Source organism: Protopterus annectens, chromosome 1.part2 (assembly GCF_019279795.1).
Source record: "Protopterus annectens isolate FY-2018-M chromosome 1.part2, PAN1.0, whole genome shotgun sequence".
Lineage (NCBI taxonomy): Eukaryota > Metazoa > Chordata > Ceratodontiformes > Protopteridae > Protopterus > Protopterus annectens.
The window spans coordinates 719,867,387-719,892,687 of NC_056727.1; the positions used below are offsets into that span (position 1 = coordinate 719,867,387).

The following is a 25,301-nucleotide window of genomic DNA, read 5'->3' on the forward strand; positions in this document are numbered from 1 at the left end:
TACATTTTAACTGCCCTTGCGATACATTTTAAGCCTAGCCAATTATCCCCTGTGAGATTCAAACCCTGTATGTTGTGTTTGTAAGGCAAACACCTTAACCATTAGGCCCCCCCTATTTTTGCAGTAGTGATTCTTTGATTATGTAGTGATGTTAAGTATATGCTCATAGTTCTGTACTTTCATATCTTTTTTCTCGTGGTTAGAATAATGTTATAAAGTTTTCTAATATTTCATGTTTTGTAAAGGAAGAGCAGCTGGAAGCGTTGATGACAGCAGCTGTTGAAACAAGTTCACTGGGGCTTCTTAGCGGATGTATCAGACAGTGGAGTGCAGAAGGTAAACTTTCATTTTGCTTCTCTTGCCTTGTAGAATTAAGCAGTACAACATTTCTAATTTTGTGTAATTACTACCAGGGGCTGCTGCTCATCTGCGTTTCGTTTTGGAGTGGGCCTGGAAGAAGGTAGTTGGTACAAAGGAAGAACTTGACAGAATATGTAAGTATTTTGCACTAATGTTAGTTTATTATTTGTTTTGAGCTGAGTAACTATTGCATATTACAGGGATGGACACAGGCCTTTATTTTAGGTCTTCAGCAGTATATAATTATTGGCATTTCCTTTTCTTCTTAGGTTGATATTGTTTGGGAGGGTGCACCTTTGTTTAGTGCAGCCAGATAAGGGGGACACTTTTCTGCTGTCTCCACAATTGAAATATTGTGCTGATAGTTGAAAGAAAACTCCAAGATTGTATCCTACCTTGAAACCCAGGGTTGTTTGATTTGACCAAATTCTAAATTATGCTGACCACTTTCCTATTTTTGTTGGTTTCACAATAGACAGTTTCTTCATGGTCCTTCAGAGTTCTATAAAGAACCAGTCACTGTACTGAAAATTGAAACATCATTGTCTTCTGAGCTTTGTTTAATGTTATAGTTGCCAAATGTATCTAATTAAGTAATGCATAATAATATGTAAACCTGTATGTCTCTCCTTTTCCTCTATGTGTATTGTAACTTACTTGTATTGTCTTCTCTGTGGAGCTTTTCTCCCCGGGCCTCCGCTGAAAATGGACATATATCCAATCGGACTATCCCGGTCAACAAATGTAAAATAAATAAAAATAAATAAAATAAAATCCTTAAAGCACCAACATTTTTAAACTTTGGATTATTCTGATTGCAAACCAGCATCTCTACTTGGCATTCTGTTTGTTTGGAGGCGAAGGTAGATATCAAGTCTTGTATTTAGTGCTGACACTTCAGCTTTGCTAGTAGCAATTGGCAGAGACCTAAACTCTAGACTCCCTTAATTAGCTGCTTGAGAATGGTAACTGTGGAGAGTGTGCTTCATGGTTAAAGGTAAAGGAAGTTGAGCCCTACGTCCTCCTCCAAAGTCCATTGTAGAGGTGACCAGATGTTATGTACGCTTTGTAGATGAACTGTTGAGATTTCACACTTGTGCAGTGTTTGCTGGAAGTGTCTAGAGTAATGCTTCTTTGGCCGCCATTAAGAATACTAAATAGGGTTTCCACAGTGGCTTCCACACATCTAGTTTGAGGATGCCTACCCTCAAGTACTAAAAAGAAAAGTGGTTGCATTTGTGATCAGCATGTCTTCCACTGTGGTTCCCCTCAAGTTGTGCTTAATGACTTGTCGCATTTGAGAAGATCACCTGGTTCTGCTGCACTAGTTGAATGCCATCCCGTGCATTAGATGTGGGCTTTCTGACCGCTAATGCACATTGTCCTTGCAGGTTTGAAGTTTTAGGGGATGAGGGCTTATGCGAATACAAAGCTTTTTGCAGCCCTGTTATGAAAGAACATCATTTGTGGCATGCAGTTCTTTCTATATTTGAGAAACATAACTTGATTCTTGCCTCTACATGTGATGGGTGTGCTTAGGCTACTCCACACAGGTAGAGGTTATGTCAGAACCCTGCTTTCATTACTTTGGCCAGGTATGTGTTGCCTGTAGGGAGAAAAAGGCTTCCCCATCATTATTACAAGTAAACCCCCCCCCCATTTGACTCTTCCTTTGTGGATATATTTTAATTATAAACTTCAGTGGGGACTAACCAGTAGCTCATTTGCGTTTCCTCAGTAATGCTTACTCAGGATTTGAGATAGGATGTATGCTCATCCCTGTGAAGCATGTTCGGAAGTATGCCATTTATTTATCCTGGAGGCCACCTTCTGCTTATGTAAAGGATACCTGTGTGATCTCTTAAGTCAAGCCTAGGCTCTCAAGACTGTAGCTGCTTTCCACATTATTGCCTGCTAAGTAATCTAATGCTTTTAAGTTGATTTTCTCTTCCTTGGAATTTTGGTTTCTTTACCTCAGGGAGGGCAGTCACTGTGGTTTTGCGGATAGCGTTGCCTCACAGCAAGAGGTTCTCCGGTTCGATCCACGGATGGGGTGCCTTCTGGGTGGAGTCTACATATCCTCCCTGTGGTCATGTGGGTTTCCTCCGGTTTCCTCTCGCATCCCAAAGACATGCTATAGGTGGATTGGACACTCTAAATTGGCCCTAGGTGTGAGTGCGTGTGTGCACCTTCTGTGGGAAGGTTGGGCGCTGGGCTGGCAACTTGACACTGTAAAACTCCACTGCCAATCGTGAGCAGACAGGTGATCCGCTGTGGCGACCCCTTACCGGGAAATGCTGAAAGTAGAAGATTTACCTCAGCTGTCCAAGTTGCACTCTTCTGTTATGGAACACTCTCTGAAAAAGATGTCATAGCTCTTTATAGGTGTTAAAGATTATGTGGGGAAGGACTCTTTATTGGTTCCTGTATTTGCTAAGTTCCCACAAGGTGGATGTTATTGTTTGTGAAACATGGTTAAAAAAAAACAATGACTGGAAGCCAGTTGTGTCAGGGTATAAATGTTTTTAGTGGAACAGACATTCTAACAAAAAATCAGGTGGAGGTGTTATGGTAGGAATTAAAGATAGATTCAGTGTGTTGTCTTCTTCATTCCTCCTCATGATTGGGTTGCAGATCTGACCTGGTCACATTTTCCAGACTTGGATCTCACTCTTTAGCTCCTCCCTTTACCCATAATACACTACACTAACCCTAGATCCTCATCTTGTTTGCCTCTTCAGCAATCAAATGTGGATCTGTGTTCTCAAGCAGCTATTTGTGTGTTGGATAAGTAAACTTTTTCTCAACCCCTTTATTTTTTGTAGTTCCTTTCTTTTTCTCATCCCTCGTTAACACTTGGAGCATTAGGGCTTCCTCTATTCTTTTTTCGCTGTCTCTCGCTTTCATAGGAGATTTCTTTAGTTGTTTGTTAGTTTTTAATTTTAGTTGTACTTTATAATTGTTATAGCTTTACACATTAAAACTTTAGTAGTTTAAAATCTCATTAGTTGAAGTTTAGGTATTTAGAAAAAACACGTGTTTTTTGGTGGGCTTTAGGGCCAGCTCTTTGCACTTCTTATTGGGATAAGATCCCCAACCAAGATGCTCACAAGGAGTGCGTCTGCTGTTTAGGTGCTGATCAACTTAAGGCTTCTTTTGAAGTTTATTTTTTATTTAAACCGCTTGCTGTCCTGGACAGGCAAACAAAGTTTTTTATTTTAAGGTGTTTCCTTCCTTCATCTGCTTCTGAGGCTCAGATACCCACCCCTCAAAGCCTCCTGTTCTGCTTCTAAGGAGGCTGAGAAGAGATCTGTTGCTGCTTCTCTGAGAGATCCCTTGGAGCCAAATTCTAAGGCAAAGAAAATGTCGGATCTGACCTCTACGGATTTGAAGAAAGCTACCTCCTTATCGGATCCACAGTTCTCTTCTGATCCAGTGGAGGTAATTAGTGTTAACACTTCGTTTTTCGTCTATGGCATTGGATCCTATGGCTGTGGATCCAGGAGCTCGGATCAAGTCTACAAGCCAAATGGGAAAATCTCCGTTACTTTCTGAGTCAAAGCATTCCAGACCTCCCCCGTCAGCTTCTTCCAGATCCTCTAGAAGCTGGTCCGAGGCAGACACGGACAGGATAAGAAAGTCCATCAAAACCCAGATCCAGATGGGGGTAGTGTCAGCTCCGTCCCTGTTCGGATCAGTAAGCTGTCCAGCCCATACCATTAGAACTCTTCCGATCCGAACCTTGGCTTTGGAGATGCAGGCTTTAGTTCAACCAAGAGTGCCTGCTTCAGTGCCGGGGAAACCCCACCTTCCTTGATTCCGATGATGCCCCTGATCAGGCCTGTTCCTATTCCTTTGAATCAGAATGGATCTCTGAACAGACATCGTCATCTGGTCCCAGAGTATGGGGTCTGATTCGTCTGTCGGATCTGTATCTTCCCAAGGGTGCTTTGAACTTCCAACAGCTCAGAACTGATTCCCTCTGGATGCCATGAATCCGGGTAAGTCCTAGCCATTTTCCCTTTGATGTCTCAGCTCCAAGGGAGGTGGAGAGGACTTTGCCAGGTTTCATTTGGCTTTCCAGGTAGTGGAAAGTGTATTCTTCGATTGTGGAGAACTATCACCTCACGAACTGCAGCCTACCCTTGTGTATTCATTTGGGTCGTGGTCTTGAACCTACTCATCCCACCCCAAGCTAGCCCACCCCGAGCAGCCTCCAGTATCTTACATCCCAGGAAGGATCCCCTTCTGATACCCCCCGCCCACAGAGGAAGTTCCCTGGAAGAAGATGTGCAAAAGCAGGCACATAGACTCCCCAGTAGTCATTAGCTGAAGACACTGACTTCAATGAGGAAGAAGGATTCTCTTTAATCCCCACCTAATGACTTCTCATTCTGAGACATTTTAGATATCCTGAAACAGAAAAGTGGGTGGTTTGTCCATCCGCCTCTTCCTGATGAGTCAGTGGTGTTTGAGTCCTTAGGAGTGGGCCCATCTACATCCTGGGTGATCTGCCGACGGACTAGCTCATTAATTTTGTCTTCCGCTGGGCATGGAAGAAACTCTATACCATTGAGCCCATTGCTAAATATTCCAGTAGGTTTCTGGTCCCACCGTCTGACAGAAAACACTGGAGTAAGGGTCTTGTAGTTGATGCCATTGTGGTGGCGGTGACCACTAAGAAAGCACTGGCAGAGGAGAATGCGAATGTCCATCTGACTAACAAGGAGTCTAGAGTGTTGGACAGGTTTAGAAAGCACGTTTACGTCTCAGCCACTTTTGCATTGTAGTCAAATTATTTAGCTCACTTTACTCAGCTTCGGAGAGAGATGATCAAGGAGCTCTCAGCCTTTCCACCGAGTCCATGCCTACATAGTAACTTAAGAGGCTTATCTCCCGTACAGCAGAAGGTTCTTTACGGGCTGCTCCTTCAGGCCTGTCTGTGAGGAGGCATGCCTGGATGAGACTGATTTTGCAGAACCCTTTAAGGCATCTTTTATTAATGCCCCTATTGATGGCTTACCACTGTGTGGGCCTTTTGTCAGAGATGCACTGACCTGCAGCGAAAAGAACAGGAAGACCCTTTCTGCGATTGGAATCAAATTTTCTGCACCTCAGAGGTCCTTTTCCCGAAACTGGCATGGAGGCAAGAAAATGTGGTTCCATAAATCCCAAGGGCCTTTCCAGGACCCGTCCTCCAGAAGAGGGGGGTTTAATAGTCGACATCGCCCTAGAGACAGAGGGGATCTGCAGAACCAGGGCTTCAGAGACTTATTCCCTGAAAATCCCCATCAGCGAGACTGAAGCGCTGCCCGACTGTCCATCTCTGGAGGCAGTCGGGGGTTGACTTTCTTAGCACCCAGAAACCTGGACACACTTGACAGACAGTTCACGGGTGCTGAACACAATATTCAGAGGCTACTAAATTCCCTTTTTCCTTTCTCTTCCAGACAGCAATAAAAAGCTCCCCAATGTGACACCCAGTCAGAGGGAACAGGCAGCCCAAGAAATTCAAAAATGCTGCAAAAACGTCATCCAAGAGGTCCAGACTGAACAAAGAGGATTTGGAACTTACTCTTCCTTTTTGATGCCGAAAAAGACAGTGGACCTAAGACCCATACTGGATCTAAGCAATCTGAATCTTTATGTAAAGAATTTAAAGTTCCGAATTGTTACTGATGTTCATCGTGTTACACTGCTGCAGACATTACACTTGGGTTATCCTGCCGTCAGGCGGTCCCTCAGTCTGCCAGAGTTCCAAAGTCTTGGTCTGGCGTCGGTTGCTGTCGCTTCTTCCCTGACATCAGTGCGCCAGAGGTATACAAGTCTTTCTTGCCGCGCGATGCCCGAAGCTAAAGCAGTTAGCAAGTGCTGGGCGGCCGACTCCTGAGATTTTCATTCCAAATCCAGAACCGCAGTCTTCTATAAAGCTAAGTACCCTGTTGGGGAAATTTTTTCTTGCCTCAGACCGAAGTCAGTAAAGGTTAATAACTGTATTTCTTGAGGGAAGCAAATACCTCATAAGGATTTTCATTCTTATTGTATCCCATGCGTAGGCCCAGACCATGACGTCACTGGTTGTCTGTTTTGTGCTAGGTTTAACAAGCGCACTATTAAATGTCGGTTTGATTTTGCCCGACATTATTTTGGCAGAAAATTCAATTACACCATGCCGTTGGAACAACCGACGACCGGGATACACAAAAAGCACAAAGACAAGGACAGACATCCGAGGCCCAAAACTGACGACGAAGCCTCTTCTAGGCCAATCGCCGGTTCTCCGGTTTTCAGCGAGGCACCTTCGCAGCCCCTGACGACCGCTTCTTTGGAACCACAGGCGACCTCCGACTCCCAAGTGGAGATGGCTGGGCCTTCAGATACACCAGATTTAGCTGCTGCTTATGCTAACAAAGAATGCCTGGCTAGTGACCCTAGACCTAAAAGATGCCTACCCTCCACATCCCCATCAGGGAATTGTGCAGGAAATTCCTGCGCTTCAGAGCAGGCTCACAAAACTTTCAGTTCTCTGCGCTGCCCTTTGGCTTATTTACTGCTCCAAGAGTATTCATCAAATGTTTAGCCCCTGGCCATAGCATTCTGCAGACAGAGAAGTATACAGATTTACCCTTACCTGGATGACTGCCTTATCCAAGCAGTGTGCAAAGAAAAGCTGCTCCAGGACCTTCTCTCTGTCAAATCACTCCTAACTTCCCTAGAGTTCACCGTCAATTAGATGGAGTTAAAGCAAAACCCCATCAGGAAGATCATTTTCTTGGGAGCTGTGCTAGATGCAGCATCCCAAATGGCCTTCCTATCCCCAGAAAAGCAGAGCTTCCTGCCTGTCTACTTTACCCAGCTGGCTTCCAGAAGTCACCTCACTGCGAGGAAGTTCTTGCAAGCCCTGGGGTACATGGCATCTTGCATTCTTCTCATTCCTCTGGCCAGGCGTCACATGAGAAAACTTCAGTGGTATTTAAAGAACCTTTGGTGCCAGCACACTCAGTCCCTAGAGACAGCTCTCCCTCTGATCCCATGTATAAGGGCAGAGTTTCTCTGGTGGGCAGAGGCCTGTGCCAGGAACAAGGGCCTTCCCTTCATTCTCCACCCTTCTGGCCAGACCATCACCACTGATGCCTCAGACATTGCTAGGGGCGCTCACCTAGCAGGCAAGTGCACCCAAGATCTTTGGGATGTCCAGCATTTTCACTTGCACATCAATCAGAAAGAAATGATGGTAGTACAAAAGGCTCTGACATCTTTCAAACCCCATGTCAGGCCAGGGGTTCTCCTTATAAAAGCAGACAACACCACAGTAATGTGGTATCAACAAACAGGGGGGACCCAGTCTTACCCCTTTGCAGGTTAGCCATGAGCCTCTGGCTTACAGCCACCTCCATGGGTCTGCACCTAGTTGCTCAATACCTACCAGGGGTCAACACCCTGGCAGACCACCTAAGCAGAAACTTATTGGACCCCCATGAATGACAGATCCACATTGAAATCTTTCTACAAATCACTCTGGAGTGGATCTCTTTGCCTTGCACCTCAACCACCAGCTGCAAAACTTCTGTACCAGGGAGCATCACCTCCTAGCGAGGAAGGTAGATGCCTTGATCTTCCCCTGGAACTTCCTCTTTGTGTACGCGTTCCCTCCTCTGCCTGTATTCCCAAGGTATTGATCAAAATAAGGGAGGAGAGACCAAAGGCCATCCCCACTTCTCCAGATTGGCCCAGACAGCATTGGTGTACCCCTTACTGCACAGCTTGACCTTACAGTCTCCCAAGCAGCTTCCCCTGATCTCAGGCCTCTTGACCCAGGTGAGGGGGAAGATACTGCACCCAGACTTGCAGACTCAATCTTTCAGCATGACTTGTACCTTAAAAGCTAACAAGGAGTCCCTGTTAAACAAACAGGACCTAGACGTCATCACAGAGGCCAGGAGGCCCAGCACCAGAAAGTAGTACGTAGGGAAATGGAAGTTTCTGCTCCTGGAACCAGTCCAAAGGGACCATTACTTGCCATCCTTCCATCCCTTTTATCTTGGATTACCTAGCTGAGTTGCTCAAGTGACCTCTGTTTCTCCTCTATTAAAACCCATGCCTCAGCCATGTGTGTCTATTATGACTCAGACCCACCCCTCTTTTCTCATCCTTTGATTAAGCAATTCCTCAGAAGGGCTTCTAATATCAGACCTCCCTCGCCACCCTAGGACCTCAGTTATGTTCTAGAAAAGCTAACCTTATCCTTTCAACCCTGCTGCTTCTACAGAATTGAAATACCTCTGAAAGACTGTCTTCCTACACCTCAACCAGAAGGGTATCAGAACTTCAGGCTCTCGTGGCTGTTGAGTCCTTAATCATTTTCCATACATACAGGGTCTCCCTGAGGACTAACCCCTTCTTTATGCCCAAAGTGGTGATGTGACCGTCAGCCAGGCCATACACCTACCTACCTTCTTTCCTAACCCTCAAAACAAGGGGTAAAGAATTCTACACTCACTAGATGTGCACAGACAACTCTGATACTATCTGGACCATATTAAACTATTCAGAAAAACAGACCAACTACTTGTCAGCTTTGCCCCTGGGGCAGAGGGGAAGCCCATTTCCAAACACACCATTTCCAAATGGATATCACACTTTATCCATTTCTGCTACAGACTACATGAGAAACCCCCCCTAAGTCTGTCCGTACCCATTCCACTAGGGCAGTCTCCACTTCCACAGCCTTCCTCAGAGGAGTCCCCACCAGGGACATCTTGGAAGCTGCCACCCGGACCTGCCCATACTTTTACAAAGCATTATCACCTACCTCTTTTTTCTAAGTCTAGGGCAGGGTTTGCCTCTGCAGTTCTGCAGGGCCTGTTGACCCATTCCTAGTACTCTACCCTTTCCTTCCACCCCTCTCCTCAGTTTTGGGAATCCTCCCACAGGTGATGACTGAAACAGTGAAGCACGAACACAGTACAGTTCTGTACCACTTACCATAAATGTTGATGCTCGAGTGTATTCACTGTTGCAGTCCTGTTTTCCCTCCCTCCATCCCCCATATAGCATCTTCCCCTAGGGGGAACATAAGCTTCCCATGATGGCTTTGGCCACCAGGACTACTTTTCCTTATTTCCTTGTGCTTCTCACGGGTTAGGACAAGAAAAACTGATATAATGATGGCTACCTTGCTTTATAGCACTGACAACCTGACGGACTACAGGCAACTGCAGCAGATGCAACAAAAATTGACTCTGGTATTCAGGCCGGCAGAGGGCTACCACAGCAGGGATAAACCACAGGTGATGACTGCAGCAGTGAATACGCTCAAACATCTACATTTATGTTAAGTGTACACAACTGTACTTTCTTTCCCTTCTGCAGTGTGAGTGACTGACTGTTTTTTTAGTTTTCTATCTGTGGATATGGCTGAAAAGGGTAAGGGCACATCTGGTTTTAAAAAATGCCAGAAATGTGGGCATAAAATACCCTTGTTGGATTTTCATGCTCTTTGATTATATTGTCTAGGAGCCGTCCATCTACAAGAAGACTTGGAGCATTTGTCATGCCTTTAACCACTGAGTCCTAGTAGAAAGGTGAAATAACATTATTTTAAAAAGTTTACTTCTCGGAGAACAAGATGGCCGCTGTTCTGTAGGGAGTGCTGAAACTCAGGAGAGCATCACTTTATATTACATCTGCTTTTTTCACCAGTAAGACTTAACATTTTTCTTATCAAAAGCACGGATTAACTACTAATATACTTCATTTCAATCACCAGAAGAAAAAAAGAAACTGAAACTCTTACCATTTAGGCTGGATTGTTGCTGATTATTTGGGAGCCTGGATACCACATGTGAATCCGGCACAGTAAGGAACTCGGCCTAACACTCCTGAAATTAAATCAGAAAAACTTTCCTAAACCTCAGCCTGCTTTAAACATCAATCAATAATCAAAATGCCTCTAGCATCAGAAGATATGGAAAGTCAAACAACAAAAAACTAAATTTTCTGCTATTAATTCTCCAGAGAAAGACTCTTCTTCCTCCTCTAAAAGGCCCAGAGTCCAGAAGGCCTGGGATACCAATAAAAATACCAATGCAGCCAAAGGTAAAGCAGAAAGCTCCAACTTGGATGACTTAAAGGCAGCACTACAACCATTACAGGATGCTATACTAAATCTTACAGATCAGACAAAAGCTATTGGATCATCTACAGACAAGATTCTAACAAGGCTAGACAAGATTGAGTCCAAAATAATGGACCAGGACAATAAAATTGATTCCATGCAGGAAGAACTGAAAATAAATAAAAAATCAATTCAGGATCTACATACAAAAATTCTGGATCTTGAAGCTAGATCCAGAAGAAACAATTTAATTATAAGAGGCATCCATGAAAGCATTGAACAATCCAAGTTAACAGAGGTAATAACATCCATTTTCAGTCTCTTACTCGATAATGACCATGAGGCTAAACAAATTACAATAGAAAGAGCACACAGAGCGTTAAGAGCCCCCTCTGTAGCAACAAACCCCAGAATTGTTTATGCTAAAATTCTCAATTTTCACCATGTGAACAAACTCTTAACTGCAGCCAAGCTCAAAAAATCAATAACGTGGCAAGGAATGAAAATATCCATTTCGCAAGATCTCCCCCAACAAATCAAGCTGGCAAGACAACAATTAGCCCCTTTCTGTGCATATCTTATTAACAGGAGCATAAGATTTCAAATGAGGTACCCCAATTCTTTATCTTTTACTGCCCAAGAACAAAAGCACACAGTCTCCAACAAGGAAGATGCTGCTACTGTTTTTATTAAGCTCTTCGGTACCAACCCGGCTAAAGCTTCAAGATAGAAGCAAGAATCCAAGTAATCTAATCTATTTGGCTTAGCGACTCACCTCTACAAAGATGAAGATCTAATATTTAAAGCTCTTTCATGTCCTGGATCTCGCCAGGCCCAGAATTGTTCCCCTTTCTTATTCTATCTGTCTACCTCGTCCTGGAGCCACCGGAATGATGATGGAGAGGGGCCTGCCTGTTTTGGTAGCGGCTGTGGTGACCGGAGAGCGATCCTTGCCTCTCGTAGGCCCTTGAAGTCTTGTTCTCCAAGCGCTGCCTCGTGGTGGTAAATCCTCAGCATAGCATAAGGCGACTACATCTCCCAGCAGTCTCCTGTACATGCGTGACCTCGTCGTCTCAGCTAACCTCCCAGGGTGCTGTATTCCCTTAAAGCAACAAGTGGTTTCTCAGAATCATAAACTATATCGACGGATGCCCTTCTTCACTTATAACAGCGCGTACATCGCAGCGCTGTTAAAGGATCACCAGCAGTCGCCCGTACATGCGTGTCCTCATCGACTCAGCTAACCTCCCAGGTTGCCTTATTCCCTGAAAGCAGCAAGTGAATCCACGGAAGCATAAACTGTGTCGACGGATGCCCTTCTTCACTTACAACAGCGCGTACTTTCCAGCGCTGTTAAAGGAGCACTCGCGGAATCTCTAGCTTTTATAATGCTTACCGACACTGTGAAGGTCAACGTTTCAGAGGTAACGGAAGAGAACTGGTCCTCAGCGCATTGCACCTCAGAAGGAAGGCTCGCAGAATACCCAGGTGGATCTTTTGCATTATGCAAGGACGCTATTTAGGGCTCAACGAGCTTCAGACCATCAATGCTTACAGTATATATGGCTGGTATGGGATTAAATTTCTCCCTGTTTTACCGTTCTTGTATCTAATTGTTAAACCCGGGCTATGTAGATGCAAGCTGCACCCCCCCACAAGTCTCCGCAGCTGCTTGATCCCTTTTACAGGTTATGCAGGTTTTACAGGGGGTAGTAGTCTCCTAAGGTCTAGGCAAATCTTGAATGTATACCTTACCTCACTTAATTTCATGCATACTGTTTGGGTCTGCCTTTGGCACTTGTTTACACTTGTCCTAGTGATATTAATAACTTTCTCTTGGTCAATGAGTCTCAATGACGGATCTCAGACCCCCTTGGTGTAGCTAGGATTACCTACTCTAACTAATACAGCAAACTCCTACATTCTCCTAAAGGAATATCCATTTGATTTAACAATGTTATTGGCAGAATCTTACTCATCTCATTATGGATCATTACTTAACAACATTGTTTTGTACATACCAATTAGTGAAAACCACCTCTCTTTTCTCCATTATGATATATTTATATATATACTAAAATGAGATTTATATCTCTCTTAAGTTGTATGTTATTTACCATGGGGTACTACTTCTATGGGGTGCAGGTCCTAAGGATCTCAGGAATTTTTTTGGGGGGGGGGGATACATAATTTAAAGTCGGGTATTTACTGTACCCATATTAATTATTAGGAATCTGCTGGGCTTGTTTGTTATGCTAACACCTATGTGAATTACATATGTTGCTTTTTTCTGATAAAATACCTTACTCACCAATTTGCTCAAATTTACAAATGAGCATAAAACACCCACTGAAGTAGCCCCTTATCCCTGTACACTATACTGCCAAGTACGCAGTGACGCCTGTGGCACTGATATGACCTAGTATGCAAGCATAACATCTTGAAGTAGTAACACTTCCGTACATACCACAAAGTAATTGTTGTGACCCTGAATTGAATAAAGCTGGTTTGTTTGATATTGCAGGGGTCACATAAGCCAGGTATTTATTGTTATTATTTTCACTTTAAAAATTCTAATGTGAAGGTTAGGACATAGGTTATACCCCCGTAGATCAAGATCGTGTCAAGGCCACATGGGAAAATGCAAGCTCTTTTATGAGGTAAATAGTTCTTGAAAATGCAGTAATGACACTACTAGGAGTCTGGTTGTTAGTTTTCTGAAAAAGCAACTCCTTAGGGATGAATCAAGGGTCCATCATAAATAAGAGCCCTTTACTGGTTGACTACCCTCTAAGTGTGTATGTCTTTTACAATAGTTTACCTCTCTTACTAGTGTGTCACGCAAAAACAATGAGGTAAAGTTGGAGTGGTCAGCTGAATTTTAATAACTTAACCGACCTAAGTGTCGTTTTAGGGTTAAATCTATTGTACTTTCAAAACAGGGCCAATGCTCCATATAACCAGATACGAGGCCAGGATCATTGCAGATAAATGAGTCTCGATTACCTTGAATATATACTGCACTGATTACAATATTCTTAAAAGAACAGATGATGCATGTAAACTCTGGGAGCATATAACGTAATGTGATACATTGAATGTTTTGTTGAATTTGGAAGGGGTCTAGTCATTATAATTCCTAAATGATGTAGAAGCTGAGCAATTTTACAATATTACTTTACGGTTACTATCGTCCTGCTACTGTAAGTGAACATGGTTTATAAAGGGGTTTCATTTCTTGGAAGATCTAGGATGCACACTATCTAATTATTTCTTGTTGTCTAATCCTGGATCGTTGTTTATTGGGTATTAGGTGAGATTTCTATGTTAAATAGTAAAACGGGGCTTATCCTAGTAGAAGTAACTTACTATATCTTAAATGAGATGTTAATGAAGTTGATTAGAAGTGTGTTTGTAAAGTTCTTTGTACTTACTAATGCTAGAAAACGTATGTTCCTGTTTATAATATTTTGACAAGGAATGGACAGCCTAAGGGGTTCTAGATTCCCAGTACTTGTATTATATCTGGAATGGAATGGAAAGATTTGTATTTCTTATATACAATACACACTAAAAGTAATGAGGACCTATTCTAGTATAGAGGTCCTCAGAGTAATACACCTTACATAGACCTATGTGGACTAGATGGTTGTGCTCGGATACTCCTTCCCCTTGGGAAAATAGAATTTAAAATATTACTAACAGATTTTGGGTCAAGTTAGATATGTCTACGAAGTCTTACTATTCACTATAATTATATTAATGTTTTGAATGTTTTTGTTTTGCTGTTTCCACACTTAAGACATGCTCTGAATGAGTTAAGCAGTGTTTCAATTCAAGTCAGCGTAGCTTTCTAGCTCTTGTAGAATTGTAGATTATACTCTGGGATACATTACTTCTTAAATTGTACCGGTAATTTAACGTTACACGTAGGAAGGAGAGTGTTTCAACTGTTTGCAATGTGTTTAAATAATTTAGGTATCCCAACCTCTTCCAGGCTAAAGGAGGTTGTGGTTATGCACGGGAGTTACGCGGGAAGAGTCGCCCATCTATGGATTTATAATGTATTCTACTTGTTTACGTCCTCTGTGTTAAAGTATTACACCTTAGAAAAGATTAACCTTGTTTCTTACCCACAAATGTTAAGATTGTCATGTGGAAGATAGCCTCATGGAATGTCAAAGGCTTACAAGCTGAAAGCAAAAGAAAACTTATCCTCCATTTGCTGTTTAAATCCAATCTAGATTGCATCTTGTTACAAGAAACACACTTATTAAGAGAACAATGGAGCTCCATAAAAAATAAAAGATGGATTAAGGAAATTATAGCAGCGGGGAGTAAAACTAATAAAGTTGGGGTAGCTATCATTATTAAAAACTCCTTTAAACATCCTATTTTAAAACAGGACTTTGACTCTGAGGGCAGATGGTGTTACTTTGTAACTAAATTAGACTACTTAGATAAGCCTATTGTGATCCTAAACATTTATGCTCCTTGTACGCTACAACATAACTTCATAATGAAATTGTATAACATCCTGCATAAGTTCCCGGATCACTACTATATAATTGGGGGAGATTGGAATTCTATCCAGGACCCAATTCTAGACAGATCTAATAGGGTGTCCGTAAATAATCCACTAGCCTCCTCCGCTATTGCAGATCTTAAAAGTGACTTTAATCTATTCGACCCCTATTGTAATAATACCGACAACTTTAAGAACAGAGGTTATACCTTCTTTTCTCAATGTCATAAGTCCTGGTCCAGGCTGGACTTTTTTCTAATCTCAGACATTTTTCGTAATTTTGGAACTAATATCTGCATTGATCCAAGATCAATCTCTGATCACTCAAGGATTACTTTATCTGTTGAATGGTCCCGCTGTACCCCCCCAAATTTTCCGGTGAGAGGGTGGAAACTCAACCCTAATTTGCTAGGAAAGTCGGATATTAAAGAAATTAATACCTTATTAGATCAATGTATACTCGCTATTAAGGACTCCAGCACATCGTTTGATATCTCTTGGGCTACCACTAAGGTCTTGATCAGAGGATTATTAATCAACAAAGCCTCCCATTATAAGAACGAGTTTATCACTAAAGAAAGGACTATACAGGGGGAATTAAAATCCCTTGAATCCCGTATTCAACAGAACTTCACACCAGATCTAGAGAAGGAGATTACCCAGCTGCAGTTAAAATTAACATCATTACAGGCGGATAACCTTTCATTCTATGAGATAAGAGCCTTAGCTAATTATTCACATTGGGCTCAACTTCCCTCTAGGTTTCTGGCGAGACTGATTAATCAACATAGCAATACTCCCCCTATCTCAAGAATTAAGGTTCATCAAAATTATATTTGTAACACACAAGACATAATAAAGATATTTGAAGATATTTATGAAGAAGTATACAATCCTACCCCAAATCCTATAGACAGACAAGAACTAAACCTATTCCTTGACAATCTAGTCACACCAAAGATAGATGAACACCATCGATCCTTATTAGCGGCCGATATCACTCAAAGCGATACTATGTCGGCGATTAATAACCTGAAATCCAGTAAAGCGCCAGGACCGGATGGATTCACGGCGGAATTTTATAAAGCGTTTAGCCAGAAATTATCAATCATTCTATGTCACCTATTTAACTTTATTAGTCAGGAAGGGGTTTGTGACCCCCACCTAAATGCATCCCGAACTATTCTAATCCCCAAACCAAATAAAGACAGCTCCAACCCCAATAATTATAGACCTATTTCTATCATTAATATAGATATTAAAATTCTGGCAGCAGTCTTAGCCGGTAGATTGAAATCTGGGATTGGTAAAATCATCTCTCCTGAACAATCAGGGTTTGTAAACCAGAGACAAACCTTAGACCAAACTCTTACACTAAATGCTATGTCCTCTTTATCACTGATCAAGCGTACCCCCATCTATGCCCTAGCTATTGATGCATCCAAAGCATTTGATAGAATTAGCAAAGAATTCTTGATCTCGGTTCTACAAAAATTTAATTTCCCTACTCAATTTATACACACTCTTAATACCCTTTATAAAAATGTGTATACTACTTTACAAATAAACAAATATAGCTCCAAAAGGATATTGATTAATAATGGTATCAGGCAGGGATGCCCTCTATCACCGCTTTTATTTAACCTATATATAGAACCATTACTTTTATTAATTAAACAGAGAACATTCCACCATATCCCAAGATTATTTAATACTGAAGTACCCTTATCAGCTTATGCAGATGACTTGAATATTTACTACTCACTTCCCAACGCTGATATTAACAAAATTAATAATACTTTACAAATTTTCTCCAAATTCTCGAATTATAAGGTGAATTTAGATAAGACAACGATCTTTCCAATTAACATTTACTCGCAATTACCCAGTGAAAGATCTATACCTACTATAAAAGTCAATGACCACCATATCCCAAGATTATTTAATACTGAAGTACCCTTATCAGCTTATGCAGATGACTTGAATATTTACTACTCACTTCCCAACGCTGATATTAACAAAATTAATAATACTTTACAAATTTTCTCCAAATTCTCGAATTATAAGGTGAATTTAGATAAGACAACGATCTTTCCAATTAACATTTACTCGCAATTACCCAGTGAAAGATCTATACCTACTATAAAAGTCAATGACCATTTTCAATACCTAGGAGTATCCTTCCAAACAGATGGAAATATACATCATCAAGGGGACTTCTCTAGATGTTGGGGCGTGATTCAAAAGGATATGGAAAGATGGTCTCAACTAAAACTCCCGGTTCTCTCGAAAGTGGCCATTATCAAAATGAACATTCTGCCAAGACTTCTGTATGTTCTAAATGCTACCAACACCCTGATTCATAATAAAGTCTTTAATAAAATTCAATCATTTCTTTCGAAGTTTATATGGCACCCTAGACCCATCAGGATAAGCTATAATAACCTTATATACCCTAAAGAGAAGGGGGGTCTAAGCCTTCCAGATTTTAGACTTTTGTATGAAATAAATAGAAGCAGTAGAATAATCAAGTTGGCAACTTTCAGAGAAGAATCTAATGCTTGGTGCCCAACGTGGGTCAAACTTTATTACAATTATATTAAATCTCTTTACGTTAATCCCATGGCCCTACCTTTCTTAGACATATCTGCCAAAAGAAAGTACAAAATTCAAAATGACCTATGGTCTCAAATCAGGTGTACACAAAACTTGTTTAAATCCCTAGATCTACAGTCTGCTTTTCATCTCCTCCAACCTTTACACCTTAATCCTAACATTAAATTAAACGAAAATTTGGTTAATCTGAATTCGTTTCCACTGATCAAAAATAAAACTGTGCTGGACCTCTTCTCATGCAGGTTGGAACACATTTCTTCTATCAGAAGCAAGTTTAAGCTTTCGATCAACTACACCACTATGCTTAGACAATTAATGGACTTTTGCAACAAGTACTGGAGAGATACAGATATTCCCGATCCTCAAATAGAATTGTGTAAGGTTCTTTGGAATCTACTAATTCGTAAAAAGAAAATGATCTCTCACTCCTACAAGTTAATATCAGAAATTAGGTGCACGAAAGAGGCTATCCATTCTGACTTTTGGCTAAAACAAGACCCCTCGATCTCTTCCAAATCCATAGCACAAGCCACTCAAAAATTTTCCAAAGCTATTCCTCTATTAAAGTTCAGATATACCCAACTTATGATTGTAAATAACGCGTATTACACCCCCGCTCTGCTAAACAAGATGTACAAGGAAGTCCCACCATTTTGCCAATTCTGCCCTATGATGAAAGCAGATATCATCCACATCTTTTGGAGTTGCAAGTGCTCTTACAAACTATGGTGTGCCCTCCGAGTCAAATTAGAAAAAATGGGCTATGAAAAATCTACCCTGTCTTGGCAATTTGCCCTTCTTCACATACCCCTGGTGGGCATGGACATTAAGAACGCCAGATTTCCTATTAACAGCCTTTATGTTGGTTAAATACTATATCACCCTAAATTGGAAGGATAGATCAACCCTATCTTGGGAAGGACTCAGACAGATAATTGGGAAGCATTTCTCTGCTCATAAATATTTGTGGTATTCCATGAGGCTAAATCCATCACAGAGGGAAGCTTGGAAACTGGTTTATGAAGGTATTTTAACATAATCACTCTACTTTCGAATCTCCGGTCTGGAGGTTCTACATAGATGGGCTTTGTATATAGTTATTGTATATAGAGAAATTTTTGTCTGTACTTATCGTTTAGTCAAGTTGTAAAGTATGATTTGTAATGTTATGACTAAAAATCAATAAAAAGAATTAAAAAAAAAAATAAATAAATAAAAAGTTTACTTCTGTCAGCATCTGGCGAAGCCTTTTCTTCTGGAGATAAAGCAAAAGCTGACATTTCATGTCTTTCGTCCTCATCTTCTGCAGACAAAGGCAAGAAAAGAAGTCTTAGTCCTGACCTCCCCATTGGTTCTGATAGCAAAAAATGTAAACCCTCGACCCTGAAAGTTTCTGCTTCTGACACCGGCATCGATATCCACTCTGGCACCAATTGCTGTTTCAAGTCCTTCAGTGTCGAAGGCCTTGATGCAGGGAATTTCTACTGCTTCACCTGCTATGACCAAGGACATACTGCTTAGGACTACCTATTCCTTGTTGATCCCTTTGCGGGAGCGCTCCCTGAAGTTTTTCTGCAGTGGCCTAAGTCATCTCCTACTTCAAGCCGCTCCACCAAAACTCTTTCCAAGCTTGAAGTGCAGAGGCTAGTTAATAAAATCTTATGGGCTAGAGGACTTTCAGGCCCCCTGCCGCTTCCAGCCCCCTCGAGCTTGGTACCGAAACTTCCTTTACCCTTCTAACTCCTCCTGCAACCTTCTCAGGGCTGTTAGTCATCTTTTCCGGCTCTCCCTGCATCGACTGTACTGACTCTGGAGTTATTCACTTCTTTGGAACCAGTAGTTGCCTGAGCTCTTCAGTTACTTTGGAACCAGAAACCTGTTGGAGCAGTAGCTATCCTGTCTGTTCCAGGGGACAGATCGTGACTCCAGGTTTCTCAGAGCCGTTCCTACTCCTCACAGCTTTGGCTCGAGTTAGTTTGGCTTCAGTTTCGAGGGTCAGTTCTTTAGAGTGGGGAGTGACCCTGGCTCCTAGGCAGTCTATCTCGGTTCCGGGCTCCTTCCCGCTTTTCAGGGGGGTTGGCCTTTGAGGCCATTCAGAGGGCCCTTTCTTTTGCAGAGACTCCATTGGAACATTTCCCCTCGGAACAGGTACCACCCGTAGTTCAGTTATTCCTCCTGCCTCTCCACTGGGACATCGGGTGCTGAAGCCTTAGGCTTCACAGGCTCTGGTACTGTCATCTTCAAATGCCTCACCAAATTGTCCCCCTGAGGAGGTCTCTCAGAAAAAAAAGCGCAAGAGGGAGGCGCTTGGAGTCCCCCCAGGAATCAGTCATCAAGGACACAGATGTCTATGAGGAAGAAGGGTCCCCATAGTCACCTCCTAAAGATGTCTCATTTGGAGATGTCCTAGAAATTTTGAGAGAGGGGTGGCTGGAAGTCCCAAAACCCTTCCTCACTGAGAAATCTGTGTACCTGCAGACTTTTAGCACTTCCACATCTACTTCTTGGGTGATCCCACCCACTGATGAAATCATTCAGTTGATTTCACAGCGGGCGTGGAAGGCTTCAGACACCATCGAACCCATCCCCAAAAGACCTTTTAAAATATTATCCACCTTTGAAGGGAAACCGTTCTGGGGCAAGGGATTAGCTGTAGATTCTGTGGTTGTGACAGCCGCTATTACAAAGGAACTTGCTGAGGATAATTCCTCTGTCCATCTTCCCAACAGGTAGTCTTGGGCTATGTATAGATTTGGGAAGCGGATGTACGTTTCATTGACCTTTGCTATAAGGTTCTTGAATTTTTTGGTACATTTCACCAGACTCCAGTGGGATCTGATTAAGGAATTGTCAGACACCCTAGTAGGACCTGTAGCTGAGGTAGTCCAAGAGAAAGTGGCTTCCCATTTAGCCACCCTGGAGTCTGTGTCCAATTTGTCCATGAGGCTGATTGCTCATACAGCCGAAGGGACATCAAGAGCAGTGGGTACAGGAGTAGCCATAAGGAGAGAGATGCCTATATGTGCCTGTGTGACGTTGTGGAACCTTCTAGTCTTCTTTTGTAATGCTCCTTTTGACAGAACTTCTTTATTTAGACCCAAAGTAAGAGACTTTATCCAGGTGTGAGAAGGATGGTAGGGCCCTTTCAGCCATAAGCGTGCATTTCTCCACATCCCAGATGTCCTTTTCCAGGAACCAGAGGAGAGGTGGAAAAATGTGGTTCAAAAAATACCAAGGGCTTTCCAGGACACGTGGAAGAAGTTCCCCCAGGGGCAGAAGGGGGACCAAAATGGAAGATGCTGTCCTTGTAGAGGTGGTCCACAAAATCAGGGCTTCAGGGATTCCTTCCCAGGAAAGCCCTTTCAGCATTCCTGAAGAGAGGCCTGGTTGTCTTTTTCTGGAGGCAGTCGGAAGCTTATCCTTGCAACTAAATGCCTGGCTAAGTTTAACAGCATATTCCTGGGCGCAGTGGATCATTTCCAGAGGCTATATCATTCTCTTTTCTCGTCCTTCTCCCCTACTCAGGAAAATCCCTGATGGTCCATTCAGTCGGAAGGATTCAGTAGTATAAGAAACTGAAAAACTGCTAGACAAGAGTCATCCATGAAGTCCCACCAGACCAGAGAAGATCCAGACCCTACTCAAGATTTTTTAGTGCCAAAAAAGACTGGACTGGAAGACCCATTTTGTATCTTAGTGTGCTGAAAAAATCTCTTTAGTCTATTCTTCCCTTTCTGAAGAAAGACTACTGCATGTGCTCAATAGACCTTCAGGATGTGTATTGCCTTGTAAAGATGGGCAAACACTTCAGGAAGTTCCTCTGCTTCCAGCTGGGAGCCAGTCATAACCAATTCAGAGTACTGCCCTTTGGTCTCCCCACTTTCTCCAGGGTGTTCACCAAATGCATGGCAGTAGTAGCAGCTCACATGAGACTGCAAGGATTCAGTCTGTTTCTGTATTGGACGACTGGCTTATGACCTCTTCGACAAAGCATCAGTTAATAGTTGCTAAAGATTACACCCTCTATCTGCACCCATCTGGGGAATACAGTAAATCTCAAAAAAATCTCATTTAACTCCAACAGAAAATTTAGAATTTATAAGAGCTGTACTGAATACTTGAACAATAGCATCCCTACCTCTAGAAGGACTTCAAAGAATAGTGGTACAAGTACAAGGATAATACACAGAAAGAGGGTTCTTGCCTGACTTGTCTTGCAATCTCAGGTTGATGGCAGCATCAGTAACTCTATTACCTTTAGCTAGGTTTCATATTAGAATTCTACAATGGCTGCTAGTTTCTCCGTGCTTTATCCTTCACCAACCCTTGTCAGACCAAATCCTGTTCACCAATTTTTGCAAAATGGATCTGCTTTGGTTGGTATATTCTGAACAAATTCTCCACAGTCACCCCTTTGTTCTTGCCACATTGACCACAGATGCCTCCCAGATGGGGTATGGAGGCATTACCTTGGCAAGATGGTCCAGGGCACTTGGTCTTCTTTAAAGGCCAACTTGCACAACAGTGTCCTGGACCTGAGAGTGGTGCTTCTTGCATTGCATGCCTTTCAGGCACCTCTTCCTCAGGGGACTGTTGCAATTCAAACAGACAACGTCAGTGGTTTGGTGCATCAATAAACAGGGAGGAACCAAATCTTGCCCCCTTTGTCGAGAAGCCCTCAGTTTGTGGCAGTGGGTGATCTCTTCCAACTGCTTTCTAATAGCAATGCACATTCTGGGGAGTTCAGTGTGATTGCAGACAAACTGAGCACATGCATCCTTCATCCTCACAAGTGGTTTCTCAATGGAGAAGTGGTGAAAATGATATTCCGTTGTTGAGATCAGCTTTACTGTGACCTGCTTGTCTCCCTCAAACACAAGTGCAGCATTTCCTTCGCCCCGATTCCCCCTCTGGGGAAGTCAGCCCAGAGACATGTTTTTCCACAATTGGCCCCTTGGTCTCCTATATGCCCCCCCGATACCTCTAATTCCAAAATTTTTACAGAACACTCATGTTGAAAAGTGCAGTAATCCTCATTACACCTTTTTGTCCTTGACAGATATGGTTCCCCTTTCTTTGACCTCATGTGATTCTACAATCCTGGACCCAGTTCCAGAAATTCTTCCCATCCAGTCTTGTTCGCCCAGACATTTTGAACCTCAAGCCAAAAGCATAGATCTTCCAATTCCATTAGTTGGCAGGCGTCCTAATATTTCCTCCCCAGTACTACACATTCTCTTGTCCACTCATAAACCTTCCTCTTATATACTCTAGTAAGTGGAAAAGTTACTATTTGGCCCTATGAAAAACAGTTTTAATTCTTTTTCTGCTTCCATAGTGCATGTCTTAGAATTTTTTCCTCTTTTTTTTCAATGCTGGAGCTTTCCCTTACACCATTGGATTGCAATTGGCTGCAAACTCTAATTTTCACAATGGTTTAGAAGAATGTTATTTAGCCTGTTAGACTGCGTAAATCTTTCCTGAGGGGCTTGTTAAAACCTCTGTTCAAGAACCCCCCCTTCTTCTTGGGATCTGAACTTAGTACTACATACCGTGACACATCCCCCCCCTTTTAAACCCTCTGCAGAATATGAACTGAAGGTTTTATCTTGGAAGACACTGTTCCTGGTAGCCATTACTTCCACCAGGAGGATTTCAGGGATCCAGGCCTTATCGTCTGATCCTCCTTATCTGATTTTCCATAAGGATTGGGTCTCTTGACGAACAAACCCCTCCTTTCTACCTAAGGTTTTATCGAAGGCTAACATCAATCGGATGACTAATTTGCCAGTTTTCTTCCCAAATCATTCAAACAAAGGAGAATATGCCTTCCATTTACTAGCCATCTATAGACAATTATGTTTCTTCCTTCTCAGAACCATAGACGTTAGAAAATCAACTGAACTATTTGTTTCCTTTTCTAGTGCAAAATCGGGTAACTCAGTCAGCAAGATTACTCGTACTAAATGGTTGAAAGATTGCATTTCATTAATTTTTGATGAGAATAAATTAATCTTGCCTAAGCCCATCAAAGCTCACTTTAGAGCTTCAGTGGATATTTGTGCAGCAGCTACTTGGGCTTCTCCCCATACCTTTATTACTCATTACAAACTGGACATGGTCTCTAGGGGAAGATCATGCTTGTGCTCAATGGTGCACAGGAATCTCTGCGAGTCCACCCCTAGATTTACTGTAGCTGGTGACTGTGTCCCATCTGTCAAGGATAAAATGAAGATTGACAAAATCAGATAAAGAATTTATGTACTCAACATAACGTTCCATCTGTGTTGTCTACCTTCATTTATCCTTGACTTCCCTCCCTCTATCCCCGACCCCAAAGAATTTTTGGTGGAGCAGATCATATTCCGTTGAAGTATTATGATTATTCAAGCACGGTAGATAAGGCTTCCCATCTAGCTTACTCTCTCACACTGTGTGTGTGTGTGTGTGTGTGTGTGTGTGTGTGTGTGTGTGTGTGTGTGTGTGTATGTGTGTATATATATATATATATATATATATATATATATATATCTATATCTATATATATATATCTATATATCTATATATATATCTATATATATATATATATATATATATATATATGTTATGTTGTCCTATCTCGCCTTCATTTTGCTGGTTGAGTTCGGAACCGAGCATCGTTTCCAACTCTGCCTTATACTAAAGTTCGAGAGCTCTTTACTGCACTCTATCCCATGAAGCCTAGTGGCAGATACCCAGATCCCGTTTGCTGCTTGAAGCTTCGGGATCCCTCTCTGATGGCTTAGGCTGAGTAAAATTTATTACTTAGACTGGTTTTCAAGATTTTTTTCTTCCAAAAGTTATTTCAACTTGTTCAAAGTTTAGTCCTTTTTAGTGTTGTTTTGTATACCTATTTACTCCATTTATTGTATAGTGGTTTTCTTCTTTGTTGTAGTCATTTTTACTTCTAGGCCGGTTTGTTTTTCTAGTGCTTCTCCTTACCTTTTAAGTTAGAGGATTGGGGAGCTGTTTGTCTTGTTTCATTCCCTACAGCCCATTTAATTAGAGGGCAGCTTCCTGTTTGAGTGTCGTTTAAATTAGAGATGTCTCCTGGGTTGAGGGGTTCGTCCTTTTTCTATCAGAACTCACCTCAAACCCTTTCTTCCTATTAAAAAAAAAAAAAATTATTATATATTTTCTTGTGTGTATTTTGTAGTTCTTGTTTTTTCTGCATTATGTCTAAAGAAAAGCATTCAGGTGTCAAGAAATGTGACTGCTGTACACACAAGATGTCCATCACAGATGGACATACCAGCTTTGTTTATTGTTTAGGGGCATTGCACCTGCAGGACTCTTGTTCCATTTGTCATGGATTTAGTGAGAGTTCTGCAAGAGCGCAAGAACAAACTTATTAACAGAGGTCTTCTTAAGGGACCCTTTGAACAAGTCCTTCACCAGCCTTCAACTTCCAAATCACTGTCAGCTCCGGCTTCTGAGCCGGCAAAGCAATTGACTTCATGTACTGTTGTCTCTGACCTGAAGATTGTCAGATCCAAGAAGACTAATCATCTTCGGTTTCACCAGCTTCTTCGGAACCGTTCAAGAGAAAGAAAAGGGATCGATCACCGTCCTTGGAGTCTGTATGCTCGGTGCCACAATCCCCTTTACTACAGTCTGTGGCTGGCAGCCACAAGTACCCCCTCA

General features: G+C 42.1%; 1 protein-coding gene across 1 annotated transcript in view; it reads left to right on the forward strand.

Moving 5' to 3' along the window:
- The window catches only part of AHCTF1 (AT-hook containing transcription factor 1), a 2,707,103-nt gene that overhangs the window by 1,081,153 nt on the left and 1,600,649 nt on the right, over positions 1-25,301 (forward strand). Inside the window, exons 14-15 of the mRNA XM_044058692.1 lie at positions 246-336; positions 414-494. Of these exons, the coding sequence (XP_043914627.1) occupies positions 246-336; positions 414-494 (172 nt within the window). The remainder of the gene's footprint in view (positions 1-245; positions 337-413; positions 495-25,301) is intronic.